Below are 26,312 nucleotides of genomic sequence, written 5' to 3' on the forward strand. Positions count from 1 at the left end.
TTTCCTAATATCAAACTAATATTAGTGTACTTCGTAACATTGAAAGTTTATTCTTGTATTATTACATAATTCTGTGAAAATTGGAGGGAGAATGAATGTGAAGAACAAATCAAATATTCTAATATTTGAAAGTGGAAAGATACATTATTGTTTCATTGGTAGATATATAATTGTATGAAATGTCAGCACTGGGTATATCTAAGTATTCAACATAGTAGTATATTTTATATATCTACAGATACTTGACAGTGGCGGGAAATGTTGCCTGGAGTAATGTCTATAAAGTACCCAGTAACAAGAAGTTTGAAATGCAAGAGATGAGGGGGCTGCAATGTTATGTTGAGGAATGAAAGCAATTGAATGAGAAAGATGGAAATGATGTTTTAGGGTAACCAAAATAATTGCAGTAGTCATGAAGACTTCAGCAAGAGATACTTTGAAGCTGAAGACAAATAGTACATTAGAAAAAAATATGTAGTCGAGCTTGGCAGATTTGTACATGGGCTCTTATGAAATAACACTAGAATGGTCAAGGATGATGAAGACAGATTTATGGATAGTGGTAAGGAAGAGTGTTTCCCTTCTCTGCTGTAAGACAATGCCCACAGCTCAAATGTTGAGTTGAAGCTGACCTCCATCTTGAAGTCTGACCTTTGGAAATACATATTTAATGCTAAGACAACATAAATATAATTTAAGCCTACTGCTGGGTTTGAGTATTCCAAACATTTCTTCTAAAACAGATTATTTCAGACCTCATTTTATACCACTCCTGTCTGTACATCGGGAGTTTTTTTTTTACTTTGTTTTATTTCATTCAACTGGAATGCTCTGTTTCAACATTTGCTGTGACTTCTTGATACTGCTAACATATTTCCACTCTAGAATTGCTTTTGCTACAGGCAGTGGTTTATGCCTATGCATTGGAATGTTTCTATTTCTATCCAACATACCATTATTAAGCCTTGTGAAACATAGCCTCTCTATGCCAGGATAGGGGGGAATAGACAAATGTGGAATGTGCCCACAATTTCATCATTATATAATGTTTATTATATAATAATGTATATTAGTATATCTTATACGTATATGATATGTGTAAATATTATACATACTATATATGTTTATTTTAAAGACATTGTACAAACCTAGAGAAATGCTTGATACCCAGAGTTGAAATTAGTAGTATTTGTAATATGTATTGTTTGCTAAGACAATTAAGGTAAAAAGCCAAATTCTGAAATAAATTAAATTCATTTTTAATACATAAGATTAGATCCAGACATTAGTCATACTTGGAGATGATTCACTGAAATCAGTAGGACATAGATTAGAGTCTTCTCTAAATATAGCTGGCTCTTGATCTAAGCCACACTTCTTTACGGTGTTAAGGAAGTAACTTTTCAGAATGTTAGGATTGGCTTTATATGTATCTATATTTCAGCATTATCCATTTTCCTTCTGATGCCCTGCATTATCCATAGTTCCAATCCACACTAACTATAGGGCACAGGGAAGAAATCTGCTATATAGAATCATAGAATCATAGAATCATAGAGTTGGAAGAGACCACAAGGGCCATCGAGTCCAACCCCCTGCCAAGCAGGAAACACCATCAGAGCACTCCTGACATATGGTTGTCAAGAACGAGAAAGATGCTGCTACCTATTTAGAAGTGTTTTATTGAATATGATATAGATATTCCAAAAAGCGGAACAGGATTCTAACATGGCCACACTTAAGCTGTTTGGTGGATAGCAGGGAAGCAAGGTTGTGGCAGTTGAATACGAAAGTGGCAGAAATGTCATTATGAACCACATTATGAACCATGAAAGACTGTAAGAAAACAGATAATTTGTTCAATAAACTGCTTCTAGAGATATGTGATGCTCTGGTCAAAGAAGTTAGATCTTTACCTCTACTTCATCCAACACTTTATTCAATACTTTAGACATGACCACATCCCCTTACAAGCTTCCTAGCGCAGTATTGCAGTCTTTTAAATAGTAGAATCATAGAATCATAGAGTTGGAAGAGACCACAAGGGCCATCGAGTCCAACCCCCTGCCAAGCAAGAAACACCTATAGAATCATGGTAGCAGCTGACACATTCCAGGCTGTCAGCACTGCAAAGGTGAAGTATTCTAGCTCACATGGATGAGATCCAGTTTAGCCAACCCTTAGAAAAGATTGCCCTATGATGTGTACTAGTCAAGGTTCATTTTGACTGGGCTGCATGTGCTCCACTTAAGGTACATCTGAACATCAGTAAAGCCTTATGGTTTGCATAGATTTGTCCAGCATGGTTTGCATAGATTTCCTGTTCCCTTCCCATCCCCCCATTAAACCTTGTAAATGACATTCACTAATCCTTTATTGAAAATGTGCAAAAAGGATTTCCATAGATAGTCTTTGGAGAGTTCTTGTGTCCTCATGTGTGTAATAGATTGGGTCAAGGTACTAAGAGGGAGGGAGGAAAGAATGAGATTTCATTATATATACATGTTTTCCTGCGACTCATTGAAAAAATTGGAAAAGAAATTATGCAATACAGATTATGTGAGTGTTTAAATTAAATTAAGTTCATATGTTTCACTGTGGCAGCTGTAATCCTTTGTTTACAGAAGAGGTCACATTAATAGACTACATTCCAAATGAATATTAACAAATCACTTTTGTGCAAAGATTATTAGAAGCACATACAATAAATTTGTATACAACAGCTTGTTTTCAAGTTTACCCTTTTAAATTCTATACAATCTATTATAATGGATTCCTCTGGACTATAATAAACCAAACAAATACATAGTAACTATTACAAGGAGATTGTGCATTTGAATGATTGAATCCAAATCTGGGTACAGCTAATGGAATTTAAGGATGTTATCTCATAATTGCCAAGCATGTATGCACAACTGGTAAATTGTATAAATTTCTTTGTTAACTGAAATTTATGTATTTAGCTTCTTATTAGGCTAGAACAGTGATACATTTTCATTAAATCAGACAGTTTGTGTGTATGCGTAATGTTTACAGAGATGTGAAACAATTACACAAAAATCCCTTATGCAAATGCTTTCACATAAATGCTGTCCATTTTTGTCCCGCAATGTGGACAAAAGGTTTCAAAGCATAAATTGCTAATAGTGTTTATATCTTCTTTTTTGTCTCACAGAAGCTAAATACTTATCTGGAAATATCCAAACTACTGGGAGATTTCGCTGGTTTAGGGAGAGCATATCAAGCTATAGCTCAGGTCCTGGTAAGGTAGGTTAGTGCCTCCTTGTCTTACTGTCACTGTAAATTCATTCAGCTGTGAAAAACTTAAATTGTTGGATGTCTGTTGCTTCCCATTACTGACTGCTTAAATTTTAAGCAATGGCCTGCTTTTCCACATATGGCTTTTCAATTCGGAGTTACTTAAATTAATATACCTTATCAGGCATCAAAGCATTTCTTTGTGCATCATAATCTTATTTGAGGGTATTAAGCAGGATTGGAAGTTGCGTTGTTTATTTTTGCCTTTCAGAAAGGGTAAGGCACGGCTGAAAAACAAACATCCTGTCATATCTTACAGGCTAAAAAGCAGAAAGCACAGAAAATTATAACATACTTCAATAGGCATGCCACAGTGTAACCTTTCCAGAATTCTTCTTTAGAAGTTTTTATTTATTTATCTAGATCTGCCTCACTTTTTCCAGCTTTTAGAACATGAGTAAAATTTCTAGTAAATATCATTCAATTTCTATCATCCCAGATTATTATTATATGCCATGAAAGTGTGGATTATGGGGGGGGGCATTGAAACACCTGGAATTTAGTGGGAAATCATTGATACAAACTAATGTTTTTGTCAGTGAATCCTGTGCAGTCATCCCAGCACAGAGTTGAGCGTATTCTCTAAGGTGCTTACAGAGGTCATGTATGCACAGAAGTCCCCATTTGTTTCAGTAAAAGGACGCAAAATACAGATGCAAAGGAACACATGGGGAGATCAGCTCCCTCCATTAAAATGCATGGTTCGTTAACAATTAGTATTCAGAGCAGGCTATTTTATTAATCTTTTGTTTTTAAAATTATGTACTACTTTTCAGCATGTTTTCAGGGCAATGTACAAAATTACAATAATCACTATAGATATTGCAATTTTCAACCTGAATGTCCTGAATCTCAGATGCAGAAAAGTTGAGGTTCTTCCAAAAACAGATTGTTTAATGTGTTGCTGGCCAAAATGCCCTTATTTTTCCTTTCTTGGAAGATATTGAGATGCATATCAACACACTTAAGCAAACAAACCTAAATAGATTTTTGAACATGCTTCCAAGATTTCCTTTATTGTCACTGGAGCTCCATCATCAAAAGCAATAATGGCAATGCTAGTGTACTTTGATCAATCCTTTCCCCACCAACACTAATTTTATATTTAGGACTACTCTGAGCAGCAAGAAATATGTAATAAGATTCACATTATAATGGAATTCAGAGGCTGAAGAACAAAGCTACATATTTGTATGTGTGTGGCTGTAACTACATGACCACTTACAAAGATTGCTGATTTCTTCCCTCACTATTTTCCAAAGACTAAGACTACTACTGATAGCCTGTCTGTCCTTTTGCTTCTAGAGGTTGTGAAAGCAGGTGATATGAGTATATGGCAAGCAGATAGTGTTGTTATAGTAAGCATCCTTTTCTTTTTATTGAAATTGTTAAGGGACCATCTGGCAGAGATCATAGCCTGAGATGAGTTGCAAAAGTCTGATCTTTGAGTGCTCTTGAAAACAGAAATAATGTTCTACAGGACAATGACAATAATCCACCAACAGCATACAAATCAATATGGCTAACCTGATCCAAAACACCCACCCACCTCACTCACACACGAAAACAAAGATCACCACAGCCAATCACAAGCAAACAATCACACCCTAGGCCAACCCCAACCTCTCTCACCACCAAAGGAACACAAGTGAACAACACAAGCAACGCTGACACCAAACTCTACATACATTAAACATAATAGAAACACCGCCACCCGACCCCACCCCCATCCATCTTCCCTCTCTCCACCCCCCCTTCTTTTTTCTTTCTTTTTTCTTCTCCCCCTAATGCCTCAACAAATGAAACGGATTTGTAAAAATGTTACATGAAAAAAAAATACGAGGCACTACACTTCTGTAAAACAAGAAAATCCTTAATAAAATATTTTAAATAAATAAATAAATAAAGAAAGAAATAATGTTCTTTAATGACAAGTAGTTTTTTGAAATTTGAACAGAAAACTACAATCATCTTGTTTTCAGATTAATAAACACTGGTGTTTCCATGCTTTTAAATAGCTGAGGCACGTCTGGCACCTGCACATATTTACTTTTAAAGTGTGTAAGAGAAATTACTCACCTTCAGCAGAGTTTACACAACCTGTGTTTCATATTATGGGAGTGCTTTCTGCAGAGTTGCAGTGGGAAGCCTCCACCTATGAGTGGCAATTCACCTGGATCTCTACGCTGGGAATAACTGAATTATTAATTTATATCCAGTGCAGAGATGCGGCAATATTGCCAACTTTCCAAAAGAGACTTAGAAGAATGCAAGTCTAATCAAAACAGTGATGCAGCAGACTCCTTTAGGAGTGAGCATGTACAGTTCCCAAGATCCTGTAATTATTAATTAAGGTTTAATTGCTTACTTAAAGTACTTTCATGGCACAAAGTTTAGGAATTCCTATTATTTACTATTGATGTGTGCCCAACCTAGCACCATAGTCTCAACAAAATGAGTCTTCAAAGTAGCCATTTAAACTACTGAAGGGCTGGGTATTTTTGCCAAAATATATTACTTTGAATGATTGCCTGCTTCCCTGCTAATTTAATTGTTTGCTAGCAACTGCTGATTCTGTACAGTCTTGATTCAGCTCAAACTTATTTATAGGAGAGCCCTGCTAGAACCCCATTTAAATAAATGAAGAAGATACAGCACAGTACTAGGAGGATTATACCCACTACCAGTGCTTAGATCTGTGCACTTGGTTCCAGTGAAAAAATGGAAAAACTGTTCAGACAGGAAATGGATGGCATTCACTGAGATCTTATCAACTTGCCATAATTTGGCTTGTGACTTTTATTTCTCCTTGATGGCCATATTGTTTGTTGATTGCATATGCATAGCATACCTGGCAGTTTCCTAGTTCCAAGTTCTAATATGACTTCCTGATCCCATACAAAGGTAGCTGGCATCTTTGGCAAAGGTGACCCCATGCTATATTATATGGGGGGGGGCAGGTCTGAGGCATTTCAGCATTTGAGGCTAAATGCCCTCAGGAAGGGATCCAAAAGGTTTGAGAAACACTGAACTATGCACAGGAATCTGTGGTTTTCTAGCCCAAACTGTTGAGCCAAGACATAGGATATTGTGCCTGAGACTCTCAGGTAAGTGATTTATAATGTTCTTTTGAACACCTTTAAGAAAGGAGATCACATCCACCCCTAAATAGTTTGATCATTCACTGAAGAAGTATTGAAGAGTTGAAAGCTTCAGAAAGTGAAATGCTTCTTCATTAGAATCATCAGGTCTCAAATTATTTAATAACTGTTTCAGTAATTTGGGAATAATTAATTCTTCATCAAGATGCCTTATCCTCCTTCTAACATAAATCACAGGCCTCATGTAAATGTAAGTTCAATGATCTGTAGGAATCAACACATGAAACCTTCCTAGGGAACATTCATCCATTGCAGAGGTATGGACTGTATTTTCTAACAGAGCCTAAACATACCCTTCATTATTTTTAAAAAACTGTTTTTTACCCCCCGTGTTTGTAGCTTCTATCACATAGTGTGATGTTTTCTGTTACCAAGGAGTAAATGTAATTTGTAAAGCATCAAATTGTACCAGTATCAGAGAAGGCATGTGTGAGAAAGTAGAAGGCACTATTTACTAATCTGATGAAATTCCACTGAAATTTCTAGCTCTATCTGGAAAACAAGACTTATAGATAACAAATAGCCACTTCTGTCTGCTGAAGCTTCAAGATGCACATTCTGTATGATATATGATATATAAATGAAATGAAATAATTAAGAAAAGTTTAGTTCAACTCAACAGATGTTAATCTGATAGTAATGCTTGTTTAGGGTTTGCTCCCTGCATAATCATTTGGCAGACCTGTTTCAATCCTGTTTTAATCTTGTAGCAGAGTTTTATTCTCATGGCATAAATAAAGCTTTGTGTTGGCATATTGCCTTTTGATTATAGAACAAATTAATTCTTCTTTCTTTTTTCTTTCTTTAGGTAAATGGTATTTATTTTTTGTAAATGGAATATAGGTTCATGTAATGCTATATCAAAAAAGATCAAAAATACATCAAAAACATTTCTATTAATTCATTACATTAAGAAAACCTTTTTACATTTTCTCCTGTCACTGATTCCATTTGACTTATTACTTTCAGCTTCTAACCCACAAACGTGGTGGCACAATCAACAAAACCCTCAGTGGCTGTTTCATCTCTGCTCTATTTGATTTCTTCACTCTGAGTAAATGATTAAGATTTCATGCATTGGTTCAACCAAAATCTATGTTCACTCAACCACATCCTTTATTGATTACTTCTACTGCAAACAGTAGGCCAAGTGTGATATACATAATTGGACAGTTGTCAGGGGATGTGGGTGTTAACAGTCCTGTTTTCCCAGTTGGAAACTGGAATCACCTTGATACACAAATATTCTGCACAGTTTCATTCTCATTCTTTGGACCAAGGAGTACTTTTCCTCAGAATATATGTTTTTAACTCTCTAAGGTCTGGTTGAATGAATTTAATGATTATACCATATAATATGCTGTTCAAGTTGCACCTGTGCACTGCATATAGAAAACTAGAAAAACTGGAATTAATATTTGTCTAACATTTTAACCTTGTCCTTTAACTTATATAAATCAGTTCAGTTCTTCTGGGTGGAAATGTTTGATTCTCTCCCCTTTGAAAGAAAAATAGCCATCAAAATGTGACTTTGATTTTAAACTTTAGAAACCTTTTGACATATGGCAAATGTTTGCAATACATTTTACATTCCAGGAATGTTTGCTTGCCGCCTTCTCCTGATTGTAATAAAATAAACACTTCATAAGGATGAAAAAATGTTAAATGTTAGACCATTTTCAACCTCATGGAAATTTTGGACTGTAGTCCTAAGACTAAACTCCGTTAGACAATTAGACTTTATCAGTTTGTTACATGTTATATCCACTTAATCATGTGGAGGCATCATGGCATTGTTACAATTTTGTAGATATTGTCTTCTATTTTTATGGCTCATATGTGAGGTTAGAGAACACCACCATTCATATTTTGGTACATAGATATCATACTATGTTGGTATATTTTTATTTCTTAAAGCTCAGTCTTTTGCTGCATAAAATTAACTTGAAGCTTCTTCTTTAAAACAATAAGAGAACAATTCCCTTTGTCATTACCTATAAACTTTAGTTTCTACACATTTCTATATTAGGACTGGAGGTTTTGGCTCACTGGTGGCGTGACATTTAGTTTTCTGCACTGCCACATTAGACACTCAGGTTCACAGCTAATATTAAGGTCACCAGCTATGACACAGACTCAGAAAGAGGAACTGTGTGATGTTTCACCCACAAACAAACTGTAGCATCTGGCTGTGTGTTGTAATGGTGGTGTGGAGGTGCTTTGTTGTTAATATAGCTTGCTTTATTAAAAAATGTGCAAATGTCTTATCAATGTACATTTGCCAATATTCAGCTTAGATTTGGCAATGACCTCAGGTTGTGTATATTGAATTGGGAATTAGAGGTAACACCTGCAATCTACTGCAGATGTGGTAGGTAGTATGACTCCAGCAACCCTTGGCTTACCCAGATAAAGAGCAGCAATTACATCTTGAAGGAGGCCATGGTGTTTATGAGCTCCAGCCTTCAAACTGTGATGTAGCTGCTGTGGCCTACAATTCTTCCGCAAACAACACTAATAATTTCAAGCTACAAAATTTTGCCTTACAAATTTCAGTGCACTGATTGCTGAGCAGAGCTTCAACTATAATCAGTCATGGTATGATGAATTTGCTCATTAAATGTTTATTTCTTGTTTTGTTTCTTAGCCTGGGAGAAGTGGAGGAAGCTATTAAGTACATGGAAATGTTTATGGTTATTACCAACAAAGTTAATCTTGGCCCAAGTCTAGTGGATGCATGTACATTCCTTGGAAATATTTACAACCAAAAAGTAAGTATTAGTTTGAGAAGTTCTATCATAGATTAAGGATAACATTGTCAGTGGATTCATATGATCTGATTCTTAAATATAAGTATATATGTTCAGTTGCGACATGGTTGGTTTGTTTATTTTTATTGATGTATGTTATGGATGCTTTTGATAACTTCAATATAACTTGGAATGCCTTATGTGCTTGTATGAAAGTGTGGGTCATAAATACTTTAATGCATGCATGAAAGAATGAAACGTTGCTGAACATAATGTTTCCTTAGCTATTTTTGTGCCACATCCCAACAGTAGCAAATCTTGGGAGTACTTGCTTTAGATAGCCCTAAAATGAAATGTGTGGGATTCAACTAAAAATGAGAAGCCCTGCAAAAGGATTTCTACTTGCACAACAAATCTCAGGGTGGGGTTGGGGGTCATTCCATCTGGTAAGCCAAAATGTTTGCCTTGATGAAACGATCGCCATAGCATGATGTTGAATTCTTCCCAGTGATTTTAGCATTTTTAACTTTCAGATGATGACTTGATGCACAGTCTAACATAGCTGCAAATACACAGTACACATTTGGAAGAGCTGCGGTTGACTTAGTTAAGATCCAAAACTTTGCAGTCTAGCAATTTATTGAATAGTACAGAGGTATTGGCCTGCATACCAACAAAAGACGGCATTATCCTGGTTGTATGGTAACAGTGCATATCTTTCAGAAACTGGTTGGACATCTGAACCGTAGCTAGCAAGTCAAACATTCAATCTTATTGTTCTATTCTGATGCAGCTTCAGCTGTGACTGAAACTCCCCCAATGTGATTCCATTCTTCAGTGAGCAGGAAAGCTGATTTCTGCACTAGGCTATTACAGTAAACTGCAGCCTTAAAATGACAGGCATCTGTGCTGCTTACTGCTTCCCAGCTTTTGAAGAGGGTAAAATACGGAATCCTGGGTGGTGTCGGATGTGAATCTTAGGTGCTCATCATTCACTTTGATTGGTGCCAAAGTCTGCACAATGTCAGGTTTTCTGTTCATTGGTTTGTTTAATCAAGCCCTTTTTCTGAATCGGGAGCTGAAATACCACTTTAAGTTATCTTTTAATACCTGTTCAAAAGAGTTTTTCAGAGAATAGCTCATGTTCTAATGCTTTTCATTCAAGTTTGATTTGACTCAAATCCTTCACTGAGATTTCAGATTCTTTAGGATATGAAGAACTGCCCCAACATCAGTGCATTTTTTCTAGAAAAAGAGGTGAAGAAACTTCCACCTTTTTTTGACGGATGACCCAAAGTTCTTGAGCTTTTTTCTTTAGGGGGAGCCAAAGACGTGGAGCATTCTTAGGGGGGGACCAGTTTTTAGGGGGGAACACTTCTCTGCCTGATCGCCCCACTGCCGGCATTGCTGCAGCCGCATTACATCAACTCCGACATGCTACAGAAAAAACCATGAGCAGCATGAAGCCTGAAGACTCTGGCACACAGCTCTGGGCGCCATGCTGCTATACAGCTGCCGGTACGCTACAAAGAGGTACTGGAAGACACCAAAGAGGTGTTGGAACTCAGTTCTGGTGAGTTCTGGCTGAAAAAAAGCCCTAGCCAACTGCCCAATTGCACATGCACAATTTAAAAAAAGAAAAACCAGGAGAGTTAGAACATTAATTCCTATCAACTAACTTTTTTCATTATGCATGTGTATCTCACATGAACAAGTAACATGGAGAAGCCTAGACAGTCCATAGTCACTGGAATACCTATCTAGTAATAACTATGAATTAATTCCAGGGACACGGGTGGCGCTGTGGGTTAAACCACAGAGCGTAGGACTTGCCGATCAGAAGGTCAGCGGTTCGAATCCCCGTGACGGGGTGAGCTCCCGTTGTTCGGTCCCTGCTCCTGCCAACCTAGCAGTTCAAAAGCACGTCAAACTGCAGGTAGATAAATAGGTACCGCTCCGGCGGGAAGGTAAACAGTGTTTCCGTGCGCTGCCCTGGTTCGCCAGAAGCGGCTTCGTCATGCTGGCCACATGACCCGGAAGCTGTACGCCGGCTCCCTCGGCCAATAAAGCGAGATGAGCGCCGCAACCCCAGAGTCGGTCACGACTGGACCTAATGGTCAGGGGTCCCTTTACCTTTACCTATGAATTAGTTCGACACATGTGTTTTAATGTTTCTGTATATGTAAAAAGTAACCTTTATGAATGTGTTACAGATTAATGACTGGATGCATAGGATCCTCCCTAATTTCTGCCAGTTGTGCCTCTTGCTGCAGCCCCCAGCTGCATACCCCACATCATTTTAGAGAATTACCCAATTATTGGGAGTAGCTTTTGTTGTTTGTATTTTGCTCTACATTAACTGTGTTTGAGAACTATTTGGTTGAAGGGTGGCATAGACATGTGCTACATTAATATTACTTTTTATAAACTTAGATTAAAAGTGGAAGGCTATCACAAAAATAGTTTTATTTGTTCCACTCTTCCTTTTGGTTTCAATCTTCCTCCAAGGAACTCAGGGCAGTACACATATTTATTTCACCCCACACCCTGTGAAGTAAGCTAAGCAGAGAGTGTATGAGTGGCCTAAGGTCACCTAGTAACCTTTTTAGCTGTGTAGTGATGTGAATCATGATCTCGCCAGTCCTTGTCTAGCACTGTCATCACGACACCCCAGATAAATGCTTGATAAAGTGAATTCAGCAACACCTAACTGCATATATACTGTATCATACATCTTCAGGCTATTTTCTAAACAAAACGTGCGGTTGAATTTCAGGGTTGAATAAGGACCTGAGTATCTTATTTAATGTTTATACTATTTTTCACCTAACACGGAAGTGCTTATCCATTTAGCATGCCCATTCTGCCTGTAGTACAGAAGAAGAGAACTGCTTCATTATTATTGTCTTTCTAGATTTCAAGTATACCTTTATGGCGCACTTTTATTTGCGGGCATTTTGTTTGTTTGTTTGTTTGTTTGTTTGTTTGTTTGTTTGTTTGTTTTGGCTTATAATCTATTGCATGTCAATGACTTGGAGCTGGTAACCATATTCTAATTATTCTACTCCTATTCCTGGCCACAAAAAGGTTTGACTATCAAGCACTGCTTCCAGAAGATATACACTGTACAGACTTAGGTGTAAACAAGTCTCAAAGGGGGGGGGGAGAGTCCAGACCACTAGGGAACACCCATCTCTGCATAACCTTGCAGTCCTGACTTGGTACATATTTGCTATATATTGAGTATGTTTAAGGGAGCCTTCCCAGCTGATCTTAAAGGTCGTAGTGGAACATTTTACTGTAGAGTAGGATTATGGGGGAAAGTGACAGTGGCAGTAATTCAGGGTTCTAGCAATTCTCTGAGATGATCCAAACCATAAATTTAAGTGCCTCCTCCATGTTCCTTGCTTGTATTGGGAGAATAGGACTCCTGCTTTTGCAAAAGGTAAAGCATAGAGTCAATAGCATTTTCCCTCCCCGTTTTTCATCAGACGAGGAAGGTCATCACTGGAGGATAATTATCCTTTTAGTTACAGTACTTCCAATATTGGTCTGCTATTTAATGTTCTTTCCATTTTAAATGGTACAAAATGGAGTCAATAATGTAAAGCTGTAAATCCAGGGGTATCTATGACAATTTGCCACTTTGTTGGTTCAGTATGCAACAAACTGCAACCTCTTAAAGGCTGCAAGTGGGGAAAATAAGAAATGCTGGAGTATTTGAAAACTGGGACGTACCTGTCTTTTCTTTTATTAGGGTAACTACTCCAAGGCCTGTGAGTATTTTGATCAGGCATTTGCTACAGCAAATTCTCTTTCGGACTGGGCTCTAGTGAACGAGACAAAGGTATATTGTGGCATTGGGAAAGCTCACAACATGATGCTGAAATATAACAGTCACACAGAAGCTGCAGATTACGCCAACATCAAGTACCTGGTGGCCTGGAAGGAGAACCGAAGTGACATGTTCACTGACCCTTTTCCAGTTGGTAAGACAGTAGTTATGAAACGCATTAGTGCTGCTTTGTCCTTATGGTTAAGTCATTTTTCTTGTATAGTTTTATTAAATTACTTTGCTGAGTTTAATCCTATTGGACTAACTTTGTCCTGGGTGGAGGTACGACTTGCGTTTGCATGAGATTTTTTTTAAAAAAATTATTAAATAGGTCTATACAAACACAGACAATCAAGTCCAATGGATATCTCTGCTAGAAGCTCACTGACATTGTTTTTGAAGTTATCACAATTTCAAGCTTAGAAAACATTGATAAAGTAATTTCTTTTCTTGATACATTAACCAGGCCACATTCTCACAGGAATGTAACAGCAGTGTATTATTTCTCATGTGAATCTCAGTTAAACTGTAGCAGTTGTAACCAGCAGTGCAGGAGCAGAAGACAAGCCTATGCAATGTCTCTCTTCCTTTTCCTCCTCTGCCTGCATCTCCCTCTGCCCCAAAAAGCCTTTCCAGAGGGTAGTAAGGGCCTACCAATCATTGCAGATTGTACAGGTGGCGGGTGGGAGCATGAAATCGCCTGAAATCTGACACACAAATTCCTCTGCCTAGTTTGAAGCAATTCCCAACTCCCACTGCAGCCTGCAGAAGGTTGGATAGAACCCTTAGATATTTATCTCTTTGATATGGAAGCAGGGCTATGAAATGGCTTTTATGTAAGTGCTGGAAATATACAGTGGAAAATGTGCAGTGGTAAAGAACTCTAAAACTCTTTGTATGCATATGTGTGGGAGTGCATATAGTAGCCTTCACCACAGTCGTTTTCATGGCATATTATAAGGATGAAAAAGGGGTCTGCCCTCTTAGTTTACCTTGTCGGCTGGAATCTGCAAGGCCTTATAGATGACTCTGTAGCGGCCAATGGGTCCTTTTAGGATAATGTATAGAATAATATTTTTAATAGAATATTTATGTTGAAGTAATGACCCTCTAAATATGGGCCATTAAGATAACAAAGGAAGTGGCTCTGTGCCAGATAACAAATGAGTGGGCCCTCCTTCCTCAACTCCCCTTAAAAAGACAAAGAGGAGAGTTGAGAGTTGAGTTATATGAGTGAGAAGGTAGAAGCAAGGCTGCAGGTTGGGAGATAGAACCATGATTGATTTATGCTGGAATCCAAGGCTGCTGCTTTGGGAGAAGCAAGACCCTCCTGCTGTGAGTCCCTCCACCATAGGCCCAGGTTGTATATGTGTGTAAATAAACCATATATCTTACTGTAAAGGCACCATAGTCTTGCTGTCTCTCATTCTGAGGAAACATGAACCTGGTTATGTGCCCAGAACCCCTGGAATTTTGCACCTCATGGAAATTGGGGTATCGTGTAAAAATATATGTGTGTGCATGTAAAATTTTAATTCTATCAATGCTTAATTCTTTTTTAATGCTTAATTTCCCCCTATGTTTTAACTGCTCCTATTTTCTGATCAGGATTTGGCTTCAGAAACCAAATTGGATAGCCTGTGAGTCACTTTTCTGAGTCAGTTATTTCCTGAAGCACCAAATCAGGAGTCCAAATTGTATCTTGTGGTTGGTGTCTGTGCCTAACACATTGTATCGCTTCCATTAGAAATCCCATTTATTATTATTATTATTATTATTATTATTATTATTATTTGTTATTTATACCCCGCCCATCTGGCTGGATTTCCCCAGCCACTCTGGGCAGCTTCCAACAGGATATTAAAACACAATAAAAGATCAAACATTAAAAACTTCCCTAAACAGGGCTGCCTTCAGATATCTTCTAAAAGTCAGATTAAAAGTTTATTTCTTTGACATCTGATGGGAGGGTGTTCCACAGGGTGGGTACCACTACCAAGAAAGCCCTCTGCCTGGTTCCCTGTAAATTTGCTTCTCGCAGTGAGGGAACTGCCAGAAGGCCTTCGGTGCTGGACCTCAGTGTCCGGGCTGAACGATGGTGGTGGAGACGCTCCTTCAGGTATACTGGGCTGAGGCTGTTTAGAGCTTTAAAGGTCAACACCAACACTTTGAATTGTGTCCGGAAACGTACTGGGAGCCAATGTAGTTCTTTCAGGACCAGTGTTATGTGGTCTCAGCGACCACTCCCAGTCACCAGTCTAGCTGCCGCATTCTGGATTAGTTGTAGTTTCCGGGTCACCTTCAAAGAGCGCATTGCAGTAGTCCAAGCAGGAGATAACCAGAACATGCATCACTCTGGCAAGACAGTCCATGGGCAGATAGGGTCTCAGCCTGTGTACCAGATGGAGCTGGTAGATGGAGCTGATTTCCTTGAGGTGTGATGCCTTCTAAAAGGGCACCTCGTTTGCAGGTAGTTTCATTGCTTGAAACTAAACTGAAAGCTGTTCTCCATGAACCCTCAGGAACATTTCCATTTAAATGGGAATCCAAGAGAGTCCTAAGCTTCACATTGCAGAAACAACACTACAAGCTTTGTAGTTGCTTTAACAGAGACAGCTCACTAGGCATCTGAGCCCATAGGAAGAGAAACCGAGGCTTCAGGTGCTAGCCATGTAGGCTTTAGAAACTGAGGCAAAGGCCAGCCAACTAAAAGTGAAGCCAAGAAGAAAGAATCTGAAGTAGGTGGGCTGCTGAGGTGACATATTAACTATTCAATCCTACAAGACAAGAAGAGGGAGTGTTAGGAAAATACCAGTAGATCAATTTGGATGCCAATAGCGAGAAAATAAATAAGAAATTTCGGCTTCAGACCAAAATGCATTGTACTTATTCAGAAAAGGAAGGGGATTTGCAGTTGTTGGTGTGGGGGAGAAATTCCTGGTATTCCAGCAGTGTTACGGGGATAAAGAATGATTTTAATTCAAACTCATTTCTTGCACTCTGTTATTTCATCTTCTGTTTAATTAATAACCAGTTGTATAGTTAAGTGTTCCCAGCATATCTGGCATTTTTATTATTCCATTATACAAAAAAGTGCTAAGATTTACTCTCATTTTTGTCTTAATTGCAATTTATTGCCCCTTTGCTATTTTCCATATGAGCATTAAAACATCTCCTATACTTACTTTATACTTTTCAATTAAATACTTTGTCTCTTTAGTTCAGCATACATTTTTAAAGTTTCTTTCATCTTTTTTATACTTCATTTATAACTTTGTCTTTACATGGTAGATCATTAGTATATTTCTTGAACAATTTGATGCCCTCTGAACTTATAGGCACAGCACATAAAAAGAGAAAATTAGAAGATTATAAGTATTTTTTTAAAACTTCTCTCTGATTACTGATTTGCTGCTAGTTGGTTTTTTGGGTTTTTTTTGAGGTGGGACAGACGGACTTGAAAGCTTTTATTTCACGAAAGTTCCAAAATACAGCACAACTGTTAGTTGAACTATGGCCACAGTAGTAAGATTCGTCACAGTTGGCGGGGGGGGGGGCAACATGTCCATCCAGGCAGATTTTTACATTTTAAAGGAAATGTTCGGGCTGGGGGGGGGTTAATTCAGGCAACTTGGACTTGGGCTGATCTGCATGCCACAGCTGCTGCCAGCCCAAGTCAGGGAAAGAGGCATGGGGTATTATTATTATTGTTGTTGTTTAGTCATTTAGTCGTGTCCGACTTTTTGTGACCCCATGGACCAGAGCACGCCAGGCACTCCTGTCTTCCACTGCCTCCCCCAGCTTGGTCAAACTCATGCTGGTAGCTTCAAGAACACTGTCCAACCATCTCGTCCTCTGTCATCCCCTTCTCCTTGTGCCCTCAATCTTTCCCAATATCAGGGTCTTTTCCAGGGAGTCTTCTCTTCTCATGAGGTGGCCAAAGTATTGGAGCCTCAGCTTCAGGATCTGTCCTTCCAGTGAGCACTCAGGGCTGATTTCCTTCAGAATGGATACGTTTGATCTTCTTGCAGTCCATGGGACTCTCAAGAGTCTCCTCCAGCACCATAATTCAAAAGCATCCATTCTTCAGCAATCAGCCTTCTTTATGGTCCAGCTCTCACTTCCATACATCATCATCATCATCATTATTATTATTAATGAGGTTTAGTTGAAGGGTCTCACCCATGTTGACTGACTGTGCTGAATAATGCTACACAATTGCCAGAAGAGTTGGCAATTTTCCCTTTCCTAAGTTTGAATTGCACAAGTTCAGACTAAGATATTAAATTGTGGCAATGACAATGCTACACATGTGTAAGTAAACACAGAGCACCTAGCTTCTTCTGCTAAGAAAGAAAAATGGGAGTGAGTGCCTCTTACAGATGTCTTTGAAGGACACCCTTGGCTCACATGTCCTATTGCTCTGAAGACTAAACTGTATTTTGCCAACCAATGTATCCATGGCATCCTAAAAATAAAATTAAAAAGCTTGAGATTTACCCCCAAAATTATGCCTTGTAGACATAATGATTGTGCTGAAAGTACTGAAGGCATCATTGTACGATCTGACAACATTCATAAGAAAAATAGGCGAGTTTTGAAGCAGTTGTAGTTGTGCATGGAACACTAGTGGGATTCTGTCCACAGCAGTGAGACCCTTTGTTCATCTTTTGGGCTCACTATACTTCCATATCTTGAATGTAACATTTGCTTAGAGTTGCCACATGTAGAGTTGAGTAAGGTCATTTCCTGAAAGGAGAATTAACAGCCACACTGATCAGGTCTATAGTCATTGAGTCTGTAGTCATTATTTCAAATGTTGAATACAACAATGAATATCTGATGGCACCAATACATGGTGCAGTGGTACCTTAGTTCTTGAACTTAATCCATTCCAGAAGTCTGTTCGACTCCCGAAACCATTCGAAAACCAAGGCACGGCTTCCGATTGGCTGCAGGAGCTTCCTGCAGTCAAGCGGAAGCTGCGTCGGACGTTAGGCTTCCGAAAAACGTTCACAAACTGGAACACTTACTTCTGGGTTTGCAGTGTTCAGGAGCCAAAATGTACGAGTACGAAGGCATTCAAGAACCAAGCAACAACTGTGCAAATGCACTCATGAGCCCACTGTGTACTGGTCTTGTGTGTAGGCTCTATATTGGTCCATAGTTTTACACCAGTGTTTTTCAGTCTTGGGTTCCCAGCTGTTGTTGGAGTGCAGCTCCCATCATCCCTGACCACTGGTGCTGCCGACTAGACATGATGGGAGTTGTAGTCCAACAACAGCTGGGGACCTAGGCTTGAGAAACACTGAGCTGATAATGTTGAATTGGTTGACCCGTACAGGAAAGTGACTGACACCCACCATTTCCAGTTTCCTAGCTCTTTCATTTCTGTTGCTCTTTACTCTGGGAAAGTTCCAGGTTAGAAGGTAGTAGAACAAGAAACCATAGCCAACAACTAATGATGTCAGATCAGCCAGGGTCAAACTGAACTCTGAGTAAGGCAGCATTTTCAACTGTGCTTTCCCAGAAGCCGACTATCACCTTACAAGAATGAAATAATGAATATTCTGCTACTGCCCACATCCAAACCTTGTACTGGTTTCATCCTGGCATTTCAGCCCCAGAGCATTCTGGGTGATGTTTAATATTTAATGATAACTGTGTTGGAGTGAATGCACAATGTGCACACACACACATATATTATTTATGCCTCTTTTACTATATATAAATTATATTGGATGAACCAAAACAACTGAGCTGGTTATCTAAAGTGTGATCTCCCAAAAGGCCTTGTTAAGCAAATGTAAATTGCTTGGATATTATTATTTTCAAAAGTAAAGTCACCTGGGCCAAAATATGTCTGGGATGCCTTAAAATCACCCCGTTCCCTAATTTATTGACAATTATAATAAAATACATACTTACAATGTGTAGCATTCATTTAAAATTGCAGGTACTATGATGCTAAGCAACAGGCTAGACACTTTTATTTACCTATAGTGTTATGTTAAACCACAGAGGAGATGGCAGGAAAGTTATTAATGTCATATTGTCAGCACATGGGAATCACCAAGGAACTAATCCCCATAGAGTTACTAATACTAGTACTGAAATCAACAGGTTGTTCATGTTCATGTTCGACTGCAAAGGTTTTTTCCTGATGATAATTGAAAATTTTTCTATTTGTGATTCTTAGCAACAGTCAGAAACAGAGGTTTGCAAAAGGGAAATTATGCATTTATTGCGTGCACAGTACACATTTGCTGTAAATGCATACCTCATTTGATGAAATGATAATCATGACAATAAAAAGATACATGTACAAAAGAAGGAAGAAAACACATATATGATACAAATTAAGCTTGATTTTGCTCTCTGTGACTGCGAAATTGAATAGGCATATTGATACACAGGAAATCCCATTTATAATTACATTCTAAATTGCATGTGCCTCAATCCCTCCCCCCCCCCCCAAAAAAAACCAGAATGTAGAACAAAAAATATTTAGATAAATGGGACAGTGAATTATGGGGATATCATTGACGCTGAAATGTGTGCTCTGGGACATAATCTAGACACCAGAAACCATTTTGGATGAAAGAGATTGGGATAAATCTCATATGTCCACTGCATTATGTTTAACACTCTCAGAAGCTGGTATTGAGCCCTGTTATTGTGAGGTACCATGCAGTGTTAGAAAAACCTTTACATACTAATTTTATTATGGGGGCATTAAAGAAATTATCTCTTTGGCAGAAGGATACAAGTGGAAGTCTCACATGTCCATAGGAAAACATGGGGTTAAAGTGGACTGTATGTTAGGCTGTATTCAGTTGACTTGCTGTGTGGGGAGAGGCTGAGCAGTCCTGGCTAATGACTTGTAGGTACTGAATCCTCAGGTCTCTCAGGTGGTTTCACTCGACCAGTTTCAGCAGAATGATGAAAAGGCTGAGATAAAATAAACTGACAGTTGCTACTCATCGCAGGCAGCAAGCTGTACCCCAGCAGCTGAGACCCTGGGAGCCCTCTTTTTTTAAACAAAGGCTTTCACTGCAGTGAGCAATGAACTCCACACACACAAAAAGGGAGAGGGAGATTGGCAGCTGGTGACCGACAGGAGGAGGGGAAGGAGGAAAACTGGGAAACACAGCAATTGTTGGCTAATTAGAAGCCGTTCCCACCTACTTAATACCAACCCATTAAGCAGAAAACACTTTTTCATCTTACTCTTCACATGACATTACTGCTTCACATGACATTATACTCCAATCAATACCCTCCCACTGGCTGCCTCAGTGCCCACAAATGAATACATTTCAGTTCAAGAATGCAGTAATTGAGTTGGGGCAATGAAATTGGAGCTCTCACAGACAACATCTTTCTCTGAAGATACAAATATTATATTTGTGAAGCTTGGATAAAGAAATCAGATCTTCCTATTGACAGATGTCTGAAATGGGCAAATGAAAAAAGACAGTGATTAATATATTTTAACCTTTGCATTTAAAGACTGGGACAATTTCTATTTTCTGTTACTCGTTTCTCTTTTTGATAGAAATATATTGATATAAGTTTACATAAACAGCAAGCCTTCTGCAGTTTCAAGCATTATTTAATGGCAGATTGATCTTTTATTTGCAAGTGATTCAGAATAGAAACAGAGGACCTATTAAAAAACCATTCATGAAATGACAAATGCATCATGTGGGAACTTTCTTCCCAATGATGACTACCATGTAGTCAACATGTGACAAAAGCTTCAAACAAGCAGGCTGATGTGATAAGAACATGGAATTGGATTCTTAGTTGTCCTTACAGCTCCTCCCATTTTAAAAAATCATAATTGGTAGCAATTGTTTGTATCACACTTCTCTGAATATGAGGGAAAGTAATCCTAAATTCATCTTCTCCTTGTTTGTTTAGCCGTTTAGTAGTGTCCGACTCTTCGTGACCCCATGGACCAGAGCACACCTGGCACTCCTGTCTTCCACTGCCTCCCGCAGTTTGGTCAAACTCATGTTTGTAGCTTCGAGAACACTGTGCAACCATCTCATCCTCTGTCGTCCCCTTCTCCTTGTGCCCTCAATCTTTCCCAACATCAGGGTCTTTTCCAAGGAGTCTTCTCTTCTCATGAGGTGGCCAAAGTATTGGAGCCTCAGCTTCAGGATCTGTCCTTCCAGTGAGCACTCAGGGCCAATTTCCTTATGAATGGATAGGTTTGATCTTCTTGCAGTCCATGGGACTCTCAAGGGTCTCCTCCTTACCTCCCCACAATAATGGAGGAGGCTCTGATCCAGTGGAGGCTAATACTGGGAGAAGTGGGGGAAGCTATTTTAACTGATTTCCCCCATGTCCTCCAACAGCTCCCAGTGCTATCTCCCATCAGGGCCGTCTTTACCTGGGGGTGCAAGGGGTGCCGAATTCTGGGGGGCACCCGCTGCTGAAGTCACCTAAGCTCTTAACTATCTACCTGTTGTGAAATAATAAATAATTTTGATCAAGCTAGAAAACAAAATACATATATACCTAGGTGTTACCGAAATGTATACCTACTGTTTCACTAAAGGACTTTCAACTTTGTGCACTCATTTACCAAAGACGCACCAGCAGCGGCACTTGTCATTCACAATGGTGGCGCTTGTCAGACTCAACGACGGTGCTTGTCAGACTCAGCGGCGCCGTGCACGCAAAATTAACTCTTACATCAAAATATTATGTTACGTATTGTCTGGGAGCTAAACTAATTTTGGGGGCGCTGGGCGGATCTTTGCACCCCGGCGGCACACATGCTAAAGACGGCCCTGTGTCCCATGCTGCTATTGAAATCCTCTGGAGCTGTTTTTGAGAGGGCATAAGGGGGCTGCAGGGCAGGGAGGGGTTGCCTTCCTCTCCTTCCTCTCCTTCCTCTCCAGCAGGAATGTTCCATAAGCCAAGTTCCATTCACAGAAAGTTAGGATCCAATCCAATAGCATCTTAATCCACCCTTCAGTGTAACTCCTACTAAATTAATAACACTTTTTCTTGAGTTGTTCTTTGTGTGGAGCTCTAATGGATAATGATTTATTGTGTGTGTGAAATTGTTTTGTTGTTTTTGCCATGCTTTGTTGTGAACCACTTACAATATATGCAGATGAAGTGACTCTAGGTGAGTAAACTTACAAGGAATGTAGAGGTTCTAGGGGTTGCTCGTGCGTAAATCGGCGCCCCACCTGGCTGGGTTGCCTGAGTGAACCTTTTCTGTCCGGACAGCTACCCGCCCGTCGCTGTCTCAATTGCTGGCAGAATCCGTCAGTGGGCATTTCTTGAACTTCTTCCAGCACAGAAGTTCTTTGACGCCCAGTCTCCACCTAGTCTCCCTGCCCGGAAGCCTTCTGCGCAGGGAGGGTGTGGGCAGCGGAGGACCCGTGCTCTCCCCGCTGGTCCCCGGCGAAGAGTCATGGAGCCACCTTGCCGATTCCCCCATCTGCCCCCCTTCTCCACTGGTGCTACGCTGATTTCCTTCCCCAGAAGATGTGCTGCTTCTCTCCCTCCTGGGACGCTCTCCGGAATCCCTCTGGAGCCCTCCCTCTCCCCCTGGCTCCGATGGCAGTTCCCTGACAAGGAAGTAAGTTCAAGCGATATTAGAGGGCTTGCATCCAACTAGGACTGCAACCCCATGTAATTAGATACAAAAGCTACCTTGAATTCAGTAGCAACAACTTCTGAGAAAACATGCTTAGGATCACACTGCACTTGATTTTGGAAGCCAGAGCAATGGGAATAGTTCTGCAGTTGACAGATTTAGAAAGTCTCTGTGCCAAAACACGTGTGGTAAATGTGAAGATACTGTGAAACCCTTTTGGCCATAAGCTGTGATTTCCCCTGCCTTTGAATTCCAGAATTCCAGAATGCGTCGGTATAGAAGGAAGGAACTTTTTCAAAGGAAGTGTTTTATGCTTCGACTTCTTATGCATTTTCATTCTCTCACACAGCTCTTTTTTTTCCCAAAGCCACAAATTGAAGGTTTATAAATAGAAAGCAACTCATAACCCGCCTGTATCTGTCTTCTTTTCCATGTTCTTCTATTATTCCTTTTCATCAAGCTTTATTGCATGCCACTTCTTGTCTTGGACCAGACTAGGGATAGGATAGAAATTTGATTCAGTTTGCATTTAAAGCTGATCCTACCTATTTCACACTTTCCAAAACAATACTAGAACTGAAACACAAACATATTTTGTAATGTGCACATCTCTGAATTTTGTGATGCAGTTCTTCAGTCAAACAGTGTTTACAAAAATGCATATATTAGGGCAAAGTGTGCATATAAATGAATATATTGGTGACAATAACATTAAAATGCATTATATTAAAGTGAGGTGGCTTGGGAAAATATGTGCATTAGTCAAAACTGCATACACATGGAAGTTTGGCCACTTGTGGAGCCAACATGGTTCCCAGTCCCTAGTCTAAAATAATATGATGTGCTTTTAAATAAATTTACTGCTTTTCAGACAGCCCTTTTTTGTTTATCGAATGCTGAAGTGCTCTTTAGCATTATCTCAAGAACCACAGCTTTAAAAATGAAATGAAGTACTTACCAATGTACTAACCTTTAGCACAAGCTTTTTAAAGCACTGGGGGTGCACAAATTCTTGCTGTGGTTTTTGTTCTATTAAGTAGACTGAGCCCTGACTCTTGATCCTACTGAAACATGGTTAAATATTCTGTATATCCAAGATAAGCGCATAAAATCATAGAATTGTAGAGTTGGAAGCGACTGCAAGGGTCATCTACTCCAAACCCTGCAATGTAGGAATTTTTTGCTCAACAACCCTGAGATTAAGAGGGAGATAGCTCTACTGACTGAGCTATCCTCTTTGTGGCACTGTCATAAACACGCTCATTTTCTGTCAGTTTGTTAGACAATATACATGGCACTTCTGAGTCATAACCAGATATGAAAATCCAGGGTATGTTTGGCTAAAATTGGAAAGAATCAAAGACTGGGAGTTGTGGGTTTCATTAAAAGACACTATCCTTCTCTCCTATATTTCAAATGCCACTCTTCTCTCTCTGATGAACTCACTCATGGCTTTAGACAAGCTGCCTTCTTTCAAACTTGCCTCGTCAACACATTTTCTATAATAATAATCAGGGTAGTTGCAAGGTAGATCCTCAATCGGCTCTCTCTCGAATTTGTAAAAGTGAGCTTGAAATGGCTTGCACCCAAAGTCATGTCACAGGTTCACATTTCTGTGCTATAACTAAATATATAAATATGCTTGACAGGAAAGCTGTGGCTTGAACCAGGAAACCTTTCAGAACATGGATGAGGAGCCTCTGGCTCTTCAGACATTGCTGGACTACAGTTCTCTCATCCTGGAGTCTCAGCCATGCTGGCTGGAGCTGAAGAATGTTGGAGGCCTGCGCAGTCTCCATTTCTGCTCCAGAATCTAACCTGGTGAGCTGCCTGCTGGGATTCTACTTGAAGTCTCAGAGCCAGGTGCAAAAGGAAAGAGTGCTGTGGAACATTGGCTCTTGCAGTTGGCAGGCAACCTTTGGATGAACAAGAACTGATATAAATGCTAGGATTCTGGCTTTCCTGCTTTGCCTAATGGGTCAGTTAAAACACCTTATTGAAATATCTCTAGCTGCTCCACACCCTCCAGGTCTAGATTGAGTTCTGTCAGTACGAGTTACTGCATTGCTTGTTATGTCTACACACACGGTGCACATGCAGTCCTGATCTGGTTTTCGGGTAGAGTTTGCTAATAATATAGCAGTAGATCTAGGATAGGTTTCACACAATTACAGTGGTACCTCGGTTTAAAAACAGCCCTGTTTACGAACTATTCGGTATACGAACTCCGCAAAACCGGAAGTAGTGTTCCGGTTAGCAAATTTTACCTCGGTCTAAGAATGGAATCCTAACGGTGGAAGGGAACCAGCAGTCGGAGGCCTCATTAGAGAAAGCACACCTCGGTTTCAGAACAGCTTTAGTTTAAGAATGGACTTCCGGAACAGATTAAGTTCGTAAACCGAGGTACCACGGTATTTGGCTGAGCAGATCATCATGCATTGACCCTTTTTCAGTTGAATTTCTTCCTTTGAGGCTTTATCTTGATTCCTCTTGGCCACATTCTGAGGCATGGGTAATCAGCTTAATTCAGCAACAAAATATTGCCATAAAAATACTCATTTTTTGCAATAAGCCATTTCAGAATCTTTGTATTCTACAAAGAGAATGAAGTTGTGGAGTGATTTGTTTTTCTTTTGGAAGCTGAAGAAAGCTATTGATTCAACCTAGAGTCTGTACTGTGGATTATAGTTCTGTATTTTGTGCTCTGGTCCTGGAATGCACTTTGTCATGTTGGATGGGGGGGGGGCGCTGGGAATCAAGAAAAAAGCTATAGAGTGAGGCACTTTTCAGGTACATGCTTTTTATTTTTGGTTGTGTTTTCTGGGTTGAAAGTAAAAAGGTTATCTTCAAGAGTGTTGCTTATTGCTGTGGCTTCTTAGTAACAGCATCATAACTCAGTACGGGGGGGGGGGAATACTGGACATCTCATAGTACAGATTAATTTGGAAGGTGATGAAAAGCTTGTATTATTCTCTTTAGTTGAAAACAGCAAAAGGGAACTGCCTGAGAAAACCAGTCTGAGGCCTTAGGTGTACATGCGGGGGGAAGCATTTTGTGACTTAAAACTAGGGGAGGTTAATGTGATAATTTTTGTTTATTGAATAAGAGCACCCAGGTTGATTGATACAGTAATTTCAGCTTTTGCTATGGCAAATATTTAGCTCATTATCAATTTTAATAGCATTTTGCAGAACAAGCCTTTTCTTGATATGCAGAAAATACTATTAAATTTCCCTGCATAGATACATTGTTATGACATGCAATAACTACTTGAATATAAAGGGGGATTAATAATTTAGGAGGTGTTAACAAATTAGGGCCATCATTAAAAATACTTTGAACCATTTTGTAGAAAAATCAGATTGAGGTAATGCTTTGCTCTTATGATAAAGAATTACAGCATTAATTCTGCAAAGTGAACTTATTGCTCCTATTCGTCTCCTAAACCCTAGAGCATTAAAAGACAGGAAGAATGAAATGATCATTGCATTTTTTTTCTAGGCATAACAGCTCTAATATTTCCATCACAGTTTCATAGCTTAGCCTTCTTGGATGTGCTGGAGGAAAAGCCCACCAATGTTATCTTTTCCTTTGTTTTGCTATTGCTGTTTTATGAAATCTGC

At 39.3% G+C, this 26,312-nt stretch overlaps 1 protein-coding gene across 3 annotated transcripts in view; it reads left to right on the forward strand.

The window, feature by feature from the left end:
• Positions 1–26,312, forward strand: part of TTC29 (tetratricopeptide repeat domain 29) — a 112,657-nt gene that overhangs the window by 57,835 nt on the left and 28,510 nt on the right. For all 3 annotated transcript variants that reach the window (XM_081021391.1, XM_081021392.1, XM_081021393.1), the window contains exons 9-11: positions 3,176–3,267; positions 9,127–9,250; positions 12,987–13,218. In XM_081021391.1, coding sequence (XP_080877517.1) covers positions 3,176–3,267; positions 9,127–9,250; positions 12,987–13,218 — 448 coding nt within the window. The remainder of the gene's footprint in view (positions 1–3,175; positions 3,268–9,126; positions 9,251–12,986; positions 13,219–26,312) is intronic.

The sequence above is a fragment of the Podarcis pityusensis genome (assembly GCF_964106645.2).
Source record: "Podarcis pityusensis genome assembly, chromosome: 9".
NCBI classification, from domain to species: domain Eukaryota; kingdom Metazoa; phylum Chordata; class Lepidosauria; order Squamata; family Lacertidae; genus Podarcis; species Podarcis pityusensis.